The following is a 10,028-nucleotide window of genomic DNA, read 5'->3' as shown; positions in this document are numbered from 1 at the left end:
CATCGTTTATAAAATGCCACCAGAGGGCGTCAGAGTTGAACAGGTTAAGAACAGCTATGGCTACAGACAAACAGGTATTCGTTGGTATAAGTACTTTAAGGAATGAGCAGCAAGGCAGCATGATTTCAACAAGCACTTCACCTGTCATTGCAATACAATTCTATCTAGGCCTCTACATAGACAGCAGTAGAGCTAAGTATTGCTTTCCCCCCAAAAAAACACAAAGTTCTACGTAACAAATACCCAGTGTTTTTAATCCAAACCATGAAACAGTGTTTTTACTATGAGGAGAAAACAACCTTTTGTGTCTAAGACACCAAAACCAGTTTGACTTAGGGTAATATATTAACATTCCAGTTTGATCCGGTTAAGATCTGAAGAGTTCAAAAGAGGTTTGAATGTTAAATACAATGATATACATTCTCAATAAGTTAACACTGTAGGCTGCTGTTGTGTATAGCGTATTAGACTTGGAGGGCTATAGTTGTTTTCTCCAAGGCACAGGTATGGAACAAAACATGCAAGGAGGAGGACTAAAATTAACTTAAAAATATCAAGGAAGTGGGATTCAAACATGTGTTAAATCATACAGAAATATGCATGCCAGAGGGACCATTTGAAACAAAATAGTAAAATAATTTCTTTGTGGGAAGCATTACATACATTTTTTTGTGTGAAATCATACAAATCTGCCATTTCAATGAAAATACAGTACTGCATTCAAAAACCCATCTCGTAAAATTTGATTAGGGTTATTAGTCATAATTTGCAGGAGTAGAAAGGTTCATGTTCCCTTAAAGAGTTCAAGTATGCCCCATAACTTCCTCCAGTAGCCTCTAACATCAACCTAACTCCAAACTGCAGTAGTGAGTGAAACTCGTCTATAGTTGATGCGTGATAGTTGTGCTGGTTTGCAGCATATGCATTCTCCATCTTGTGTCAACATGCGCCAGACTGTAGAAAACCCACTCAAACGTGTTTCTGTAAAACACGAGTAGCAGCAGAGAAAAAAAAAGATCAAATTTCAGTACAAATAAATAGGATCGATTGAGCATGTCACACCTGAAGAAAGGACTCTCACGATGGCCGTCTTCGACACTCTGCCAGCTGACATCCAAGCAGGTGAGTAACACTTAGAGAGCACTCTGACAGGTGCCGTTTGTCATGACATCTTAGCAGAACCTTTCAACTGGACAGTGTTAAGAAGCTACGGTTTGCATTTGTTTACATCCTGATCCTCTTTTTTCCCTTTCCAGAGGATGTTGCTGTGGTCATCCCGGATGTCACCCCACACGTCACCAAGGATGTGACACTGGATGTTCCATGCAGAGCTAGGAAAGGGGCAGTCGAGCGATTATTTTGCAGGCTTTGGAGGGCAGTGTGCTGCTGCGCCTGCCACAAGGAAGAGGAGGAACAATATTAATTATTCATCAGACCTTCAGAAATGGGATTGAACCATAGACCATTAAATTATTTGCATTATAATTGGACTCAATTCTGCTTTTCTTGTTTACTACTTAATTTCAGAATTTCTATAAACTTTCACTTTGTAAGTGTGGAGTAGGTTGTATAAATAAGTTGGAAACATTACAATTTTAATGCTTTGAATAATTGACTTTGTACATTAAAAAATATATGTATTATTTGACAACAAAAAAACAGAGGGCGCTCAACCAACGTTGAGTTGAGGTGCAACCAAAAATGTGATCATCATCATAGAAAAGGAAAAAGCGCAACTCTTGCTCACTATAAAAACAATGCATTGTTTTATTCAGGCAAGGTTAAAAGATTAACGTTTCGGCCTAGTCTATGATGATATGCAAGTTGTGTTTGCCCAGTAAAAGGGTGACCCAGACTAACCCTGGTTCTTGAGGGTTGAAGACAGTGAAAAATGATCATTAAGTAAATGGGACTTTTCAATTCTTGAATAAAAATCTTTAATGAACATGAATTTAAATACAATTGACTTGAGGATCAGAGCAGGCAGGCTGACTGGCTAGCGCTGAAAGCCCTCTGCCTCTAACGCTGTGCGGTTCATCTCAACCAAGAGGTTGTGTGGGTTGTCTTTCTCTCTGTGGGTGTGAATCACTATGACCTCTCCCTCTGCCTGCCATTTGGCTGACCAGAAGCCTTCTGCTCTTTCTTGCTCACATCCTCTATCTAACACCTCTTCCACCTCCTCTTTCTGGCTGTGTTCGACTGAGGTCACTCGTTCTCTCTCCCTGGGTGTTGGATAGTTCCTCCTCCTCTGTGTCTTTGTGATGGTGGAGGGAGTTATCCTGTTCCGGCTCACTCTAAGGGGGTATATCGTAATCTCTTTCGGTGTGTTGAGGGGTTCAGTGGTTTTGGAGCGAGTCTGAAGTTCGATCTCTAGCGATGAGTGTGGGGTCTGTCAAATCAAATCAAATGTATTTTTATAGCCCTTCATACATCAGCTGCTATCTCAAAGTGCTGTACAGAAACCCAGCCTAAAACCCCAAACAGCAAGCAATGCAGGTGTAGAAGCACGGTGGCTCGGAAAAACTCCCTAGAAAGGCCAAAACCTAGGAAGAAACCTAGAGAGGAACCAGGCTATGAGGGGTGGCCAGTCCTCTTCTGGCTGTGCCGGGTGGAGATTATAACAGAACATGGCCAAGATGTTCAAATGTTCATAAATGACCAGCATGGTCAAATAATAATAAACACAATAGTTGTCGGGGGTGAAGCAAGTCAGCACCTCAGGAGTAAATTTCAGTTGGCTTTTCATAGCCGATCATTAAGAGTATCTTTACCACTCCTGCTGTCTCTAGAGAGTTGAGGCATGGTCCTAGGGCTCAGGTCCTCCGAGAGAGAGAGAGAGAGAGAGAAAGAGAGAATTAGAGAGAGCATACTTAAATTCACACAGGACACCGGATAAGACAGGAGAAGTACTCCAGATATAACAAACTGACCCTAGCCCCCCGACACTTAAACTACTGCAGCATAAATACTGGAGGCTGAGACAGGAGGGGTCAGGAGACACTGTGGCCCCATCTGATGATACCCCCGGACAGGGCCAAACAGGAAGGATGTAACCCCACACCACTAGAGGGATATCTTCAACCACCAACTTACCATCCTGAGACAAGGCTGAGTATAGCCCACAAAGATCTCCGCCACGCACAACTCAAAAGGGCGCGCCAACCCAGACAGGAAGATCACGTCAGTGACTCAACCTACTCAAGTGACGCACCCCTCCTAAGGACGGCATGGAAGAGCACCAGTAAGAAAATTGATATACAACATCCCCACTAAAAAAATTTAAATGCTCAGGAATTTCTACAAAATATGCACAAATGTATATATAACATGGCTACAAACTATGAAACGAGCTCACGAAATGTAAAACGTCCACGTACTGTAATATACATCCACAATTTTTTTAGTTTTGGATGTTATGATGATATTCCCTGGAGGTCAGGGCCCACAGGGCAGGTGCCCTGCGTGCCCATTCGGTAATCTGGCCCTGATCGTCAAGGTAAACCACAGGTATTGTTGTTACACATCCTCAAACTGTCTTGGAGGATAAAACTGAGACTGTAGCCAGCTTCCATTTTACCTCATTTTATTGTCCAAAGAATGTTCCCATAGTCCAGAAGTATTGGATGAAAATCCACAATGTTGGTGCCATACAGGAGCACTGACCAATCTGTCTCCAAAAGAGGACTGCTGGTTTTGAGGATGGTGTGGAGGTCAGTGGTTGATGGTCTTTGCACCCCCTGAGATGGTGAGTATGGTTTCAGTAGACCACTATTGAGCTGGTAGATCAGATAGGAGCTTCGAGGAAAGGTAATTTAGTGCTTTGAATGTGGTTCATATGGCCTAATAGTGGATTCAGAACTTGGACAAGGAGTCAATGCAGTTTAAAGATGCATTTACATGGGGGTTGGATGATAGTGTCAAATTTCTTAGAATGAGAGAAAATATTGGAGTTTGGGGGCTGGAGGGGATAATAGTCAAGTTGGGAAATGTGCAAATATTTAGATACAAATATATAGTCAAGTTGGGGATGATTCAGATATTCCTGTTGAAAAAGAGAAAAGACAGAAAGATATAATCTTACAGTATTGTAACGTTCTGGGTGTAGTGGGTGAGAAGTCAGGCGCAGGAAGCAGAGAGTTCAGGGTAGTGCTAATTTAATGCACAAAACGGCGAACATAAGCCAACCCCACGAAAACACAGGGACTTAAACTGTCCAGCAAAACCCACGAAATGGGAAACATGTAACCCACAGACGTGCACACAAGTTACACAAAACAATCCCGCACAAAGAGCAGGCGGGCCGGCTGGCTAATAAAGCCCAACTAATCAGCAAATACACAACAGGTGTAACCAATAAACAGACAAGGAGGGGGAGGAAAGAATCAGTGGCAGCTAGTAGGCCGGTGATGACGACCGCCGAGCGCCACCCGAACGGGAAGGGGAGCCACCTTCGGTAAGAGTTGTGACAAGTATATTAAATTCATCCCTTTGGGCCAAAACTGGTTGAATAAACTTTTCCACCTCATTTCAACAACAAGAAAATCTATGTGATGACGGTGAATCAACGCTGAAAACTCAATTGGATTTTATTCACCCAACTTTTAACCAGCATTTTTGGTTGATTTCCCAAATTTAAATCAAACTAGACATGGATCTGATTTCTGTGCCCAGTGGGATTGGATTTCTGTAATCATATCAGCTCATTTGTTACACTTCTTCTAATCATCCAGAGAGAATGTACCTTTCTTTGAGGTTAACCTTCGAGATGACCTCCCTCAAGGATTCTCTCTCTTTCCTCGGAGCGAATTTGTCCCACATTTTAGGAAAGTCGCCATTGGTGGCCATGTTGCTCAAGATATTGCGACCATGATGCCTGTGGACAAAAGATATGAATATCATCTTAAACGTGCAACATATCAAATAATTTCTGCTGTCTGTGATTAAAAACAGTACTCAATTGATGACAACCTGAGAAAAAATAAGACATACATTAGGTAGAATTTGCAAGAGGGTCAGTTTGAGCAATGTACCGCATTACCTGATCTACAAATCATCTCAACAATATAACAACTGGGTTTTAACCGTTCGTTATTATGAAAATCTAAGCGAATCTGCACAACACTTGGCTCAGACCGACCATTGTGATCAAGTAGGGTTGTCTTCATTAGGCACCAAACAGATGGAAGGAAACTGAATCAGGTACTGACTATTTGGACTCATTTACATTTGTAATTTTTACCCCAATTTCGTGGTATCCAATAGGTAGTTACAGTCTTTGCCCATCGCTGCAACTCCCGTAAAGACTCTGGAGATGCGAAGGTCGAGAGCCGTGCGTCCTCCGAAACACAACCCAGCCAAGCCGTACTGCTTCTTGACACAAAAGCCGCTTAACCTGGAAGCACCAATGTGTCGGAGGAAACACCATACACCTGCCGACCGTGTCCGTGCATTGCACCCCGCCCACCACAGGAGGTCGCTAGTTGGCGATGGGAGAAGAACATCCCTCCCGGCCAAACATCCCGGCTAAGCTTTGGCTTTTTAACTTTCAAACCCACATGGGTGCCTGGACTTGGATTGTCCTATGCCACGTAGCACTTATTTGTGTTTATAATTTTTCCTTTTTGTTTTCAATTACTATTCCCCTCCAAGAGAACCTGTGGTTGTTTTGGAATACCTAAAATCCGCAATTCAATCCATGACACCCTTTAGCATAGATGCTGTAGACAGACGACAATGTGGCTTTTAAAGTCAATTTCAATTTGTATTCGTGGTAAACGCTGCAGATGTTGACTCAAGACTAAAATACCTTTAAAAGCTGCATTGTCGGCGATCTAGTGCTATAGCGAGCCATGGTTGAATCCCGGCCTTAACTGTTATGTTGAAGCAAGCTACTTTACAGGAGGAACTTCCCACCTGACTTCCTGTGAAGGGTCCACAGCCAGTTTACTGACGGCAATCAAGAAACGGTCAGTGAGGTCTTTCTTCCCCGACAGGAGACGAGCCGTCCCCATGACCTCAGCCAGTCTCTCCAGGTGCTGAGCAGTGCAGCTCCTCACCGCAGCGTTACGGTGGCTGGGGAAGGAAAAACAGAGCACATCAGTTATATGTCATAGAGATACATAAGTTAGGAGATGAATGATAATGGATAGTATTGATGAAGTCTCATCGATGGATCAAAATGTTGGGTAAGACTTTATATTAAGGTCCCTTAATATACCATTTATAAACTGTTTGTAAAGGGTTTACTTACCATTTATGAATCATTATTCCTACCTTTGTAAATGTCAATAAGAAATCTATAAATAGTTATTTACACATTTAAAAACGCTATTTTAAATGATTTGTTCATGAGGTGTTTGATCATAGTATGTTCACAATTTGTAAATGATTAATAATGTACTACTAATATACTATAAACCAGTTATAAAGGAGTTACTGTCAAGGCATTTGTTAATGGTTGATTAATGGTTTGACTCACCATTTATATACATATTTATAAATGTATTTATAAATGTCACAAATGGTGTATTTATTAATGAGTGCATTTATGAATGTGAGTACATGTACTTACGAATACCTCAGTGCCTCACTAATAGCCCCTAATCTAAAGTGTTCACTATATATACTTTATAAATGTTTATAAATGACTTGTGACTCCCCGCTAGCACACATCAGTAGACAGTACCTCTCCACCAATGGCTAAAAATAATCTAAATAACGCAATGGTAAAATAAGAAGTACACAACACAAGGAAGTACAAGACATAACAAAAAAATGTGATTCCATTGAAATGTGACGTCTAGCGTTGGGGTGAGTTGCTGCCGGAAGTGTTGTGGAATAACCTAGCATGCTGATGAAAAAGGCAGTTAATTAAAAACTAGCAGTATTTCAATCTTTTCAATTTTGAGGCTTGGATAATGGGATAATTTGTGGAAGTCCGGATCTACCCCTTAGTGAGTGTTAATTGACCTCTCTCCCTCTTTACCTCAGCCCACCGACCAGCAGGGCATTCATGACACGTGTAGGGGTGCAGCTCTGCACCATGTGACCCAGGGCAAAGTTGGCGCCCTGCCGGATGAAGGCGTTGGCCTCGCTGGCTTTGTGCAGCAGCACGCGTGCCGTCCCCTCCACCTCACTGTCCATGGCCCTCTGGAGGTGCACGTACATGTCACCCAGTGTGGCCATGGCAGCACAGGACACTGCAGAGCGCAGGTTCTTCACCTAAATCATAATAACATGTACAGGACCAGCTATTAATGTTGAGCAGAACAACCCACGAACATCAGAAACATGAAACAATAATTTGACTTGTTCTCCAAATGTAGCAGATTTGTGCAGATGAATGAATAGGGCAGTGAATGAATACAGCTACCTCATTTATAATGGCAAGGCAGATATCATGGAGTTTAGGCATCAGTATGTCCATGTGGTTCTGAGCCATCACACGGAGAGTGGTCAAGCCCTCGATCTTCTTCTCCCTGCAATTCAGTGAAAGAAACGTAAGCATTTTACACAACCTTTTCCAAAAACATTAAAATGATGTTCATCAATTAGGACTCTGGTCTCTTAATTTCAGAAGTTTCTACGCTCTGTAGCTCAAATCTACTTTTCCAAGGACACTACACTGTGCTTCCTTTAGCCTAGCTCCATTGGTCTTGTCTACAGTGAATGCTCACCAGTCATCAGAGGCAGAGTGGAGCAGCTTGAAGGTCTTAGTCAGGGCCTGCTCTGGGTTGGACAGGGGCTGCAATCTGGCCTGGTTCTTAATTTGACCCTTTGGCTCACTGGCTGCCATCTTGTCTATGGGTTGACAGCAGACATCTATCTCTCTATGAACTGTATGTATTTATTTATGTATTTACTAATTTCCATATCTGTTTGTAGCTTTTAACACTAGTTCATTATGATATCATTTTAAATTTAGCACATATATTTTTGGTGCTCTCCCTGCTCAGAAACAGGGTCCAATTAACCTTGAGTAAAAGTTATCTCACTGTGAAACAGGCAAATCAAGTGTGGAAAAATGTCTTATCCCTGGGCTAAAGCCATTTGTGTCCCTTCCCTTCCTACTGTCTTTCTATCACTCTACCTAGCTTCATCTCCCTGTCTTATTTACATTTGTGTGAAAACATGAGAGGGACTGACCTGAGCCGGTGGCAGCCTTTGGCAGGCTAAGGAACCTTATAGGCCGAGGCTGTTTGCTCCTGGGCTTGGTAGGAGGGGGAGCAGGCCTGGGTGGGCTGTCAAGCGACTTGACCGGGGTCCCGACATCCAAGTAGTCACGGAGCTCCGCAGGGGTGTTCATATCCACTGAGCTCAGGCTTCCCAGAGAGCTGGTTGCTATTTCCCCCGTGGACATGACCGAGCCCAAACTTCTCCTGCCCATGGCCTTCACCTCATGTACCACCTTTGGTGTAGACCAGAAAACAATGCTCCCATCATAGAAATACATATAGAACTAGTATATACATAAACTAATACAGAGAGATCCTGTATTCTAGGATCTATTCTATCATGCTGTTTAAACCGATACCCCCTGTATTTAGCCTCGTTATTGTGTTACTTTAATTATTATTAATTTTTACTTTAGTTTATTTGGGAAATATTTTCTTAACTCTTCTTGAACTGCACTGTTGGTTTCACGGTAAGGTCTACACTTGTTGTGTTCGGCACATGTGATTGATTTGATTTTAAGACATGGAACCACTATCTGTTTTGGCAATTTATCAGTCCAAGTATAATTCTGAACCGCAAATTTTCACATTTACAATACATTTGAAGTCCATCCTACCTTCCAGTCCTCCTCCTTCAGGTGAGCCTCGATGTCCCTCACCTCCTCCATCAGGTCAATGGGTCCGTTGTTGTCAGCACAGCCCTGGTCCGACTGGACTTTCAGGGCTTTGACTCCCCGCCTGCCCTTCTTCTTCTTTCCCCTCTTGGAGGGAGCTGCAGTGGGAGGGACGGGAACAGGCCACACGCTACTGCTGCTGAATGACTTATTTACCTGGATGGACTCCAGAGAGTGAGATCCGGGTCGAACTTGGGCTCCGTCCACCCCCACCACGTTCTTCAGTGGGGCCAGAGCTATGTGCTCAAGCCTTCGTGGCAAAGGCCTCGGTGGAGCTTTCGGCCGCGGAATGCACTGAATAGAGGGGACGAAGTGGTGCGCGAAGGTGCTGCCAACCCCGATGAGAGCAGTCCGGACATAATTCTCATGGATAGCACTTATCTTTCTTTGCTTTGCTTCCATGGCCTCTCTTTCAGCTCTCTGCATCTGCAGAAGTCTGGCATCACTGATAGCAAGCCACGATGGCCCTCTGCGATTGGGTAGCTCTCCTGATAGCCCTGGATCACAATGGTACAGTATGAAATGTATAACAGAAGTGAAGAAGGCAAAATAGTTTCTACAGTGTGTCATGAAAAACTTTTAAGCTAAAGATTGTATGGATGTAGGCCTACTGTATGTCTATGAAACCACAAAATAAACAGTGATATTTTTGGAAAAACATTGAAAAAACTGATGAGCCTTACAAAAACTTGAAAACTTGTCCTGGTCATCCTGTTGGTTTAAAGCCATGTTTTGCTTCCTCAGGTTTTCGATGACGCTCTTCATCTGTGAGTTCTCCTTCTGGAGTTTGTCAAACTCACTTGATTTTCTCCCTCGATAAGCCATTGATGATAAATATTAACACTCTCAAAATAAGAACTAAACCTATCTCTGTGAGAGATCTATCATGAAATGAAATTTTGCTGTCAGATGGAACCAGCAATGATATCATGGCAAGGCTTCCGTTACATTGTGATGTCATAATGGGGTCTGTTGACAGTGCTGAGCACATCAGCACATGGTGAACATTCATGAAAGCTTTTTGATTCCCATTAAATCATGAATGTGTGGTGAATTTGTAAATATATATATATATATATATATATATAAACTCAGCAAAAAAAAATTTTTAGGACCCTGTCTTTCAAAGATAATTTGTTAAAAATCCAAGCCACTTCACAGATCTTCATTGTAAAGGGTT

The 10,028-nt window shown here is 42.6% G+C and overlaps 1 protein-coding gene across 4 annotated transcripts; it reads right to left on the bottom strand.

Annotated features, from left to right (window-relative positions):
* Nucleotides 1-229: 229 nt before the first annotated feature.
* Nucleotides 230-9,298, bottom strand: LOC116369027 (TOG array regulator of axonemal microtubules protein 2-like). Of its 4 annotated transcripts, none has more exons than XR_004208578.1 (9): nt 8,792-9,298; nt 8,146-8,407; nt 7,677-7,800; nt 7,373-7,478; nt 6,986-7,221; nt 5,914-6,072; nt 3,578-4,873; nt 2,772-2,820; nt 230-2,389 (listed from the first exon to the last, which is right to left on the bottom strand). XR_004208578.1 is itself a non-coding variant. In XM_031819335.1 (9 exons), exons 1-8 carry the CDS (start codon nt 9,272-9,274, stop codon nt 4,033-4,035), a joined length of 1,512 nt encoding a protein of 503 aa, XP_031675195.1. In that variant the 5' UTR covers nt 9,275-9,298; the 3' UTR covers nt 3,247-3,478; nt 4,007-4,032. The 4 variants fall into 4 exon arrangements, 3 of the variants coding, with proteins under 3 accessions (XP_031675192.1, XP_031675193.1, XP_031675195.1); XM_031819335.1 differs by lacking the exons at nt 230-2,389; nt 2,772-2,820 and adding an exon at nt 3,247-3,478 and having other exon boundaries at nt 4,007-4,042; nt 4,742-4,873; XM_031819332.1 differs by lacking the exon at nt 2,772-2,820 and having other exon boundaries at nt 230-1,392; nt 4,742-4,873.
* Nucleotides 9,299-10,028: the final 730 nt, after the last annotated feature.

This window comes from Oncorhynchus kisutch, unplaced genomic scaffold, assembly GCF_002021735.2.
Source record: "Oncorhynchus kisutch isolate 150728-3 unplaced genomic scaffold, Okis_V2 scaffold2058, whole genome shotgun sequence".
Classification (NCBI taxonomy): domain Eukaryota; kingdom Metazoa; phylum Chordata; class Actinopteri; order Salmoniformes; family Salmonidae; genus Oncorhynchus; species Oncorhynchus kisutch.
The sequence above is the reverse complement of the archived record's forward strand: the minus strand, read 5'-3'. Positions and strand labels throughout refer to the sequence as shown.

Coding starts and splice junctions, on each gene's coding strand:
- LOC116369027 (XM_031819332.1), bottom strand. CDS start 9,274: ATGCAGAGAGCTGAAAGAGAGGCCATGGAAGCAAAGCAAAGAAAGATA. Junction 8,408..8,791: donor TGAAGGAGGAGGACTGGAAG/GTAGGATGGACT, acceptor TCTACACCAAAG/GTGGTACATGAGGTGAAGGC. Junction 1,393..4,741: donor AAGGTTAACCTCAAAGAAAG/GTACATTCTCTC, acceptor TCCTTGTGGCAG/GCGCAGCAGCACACTGCCCT.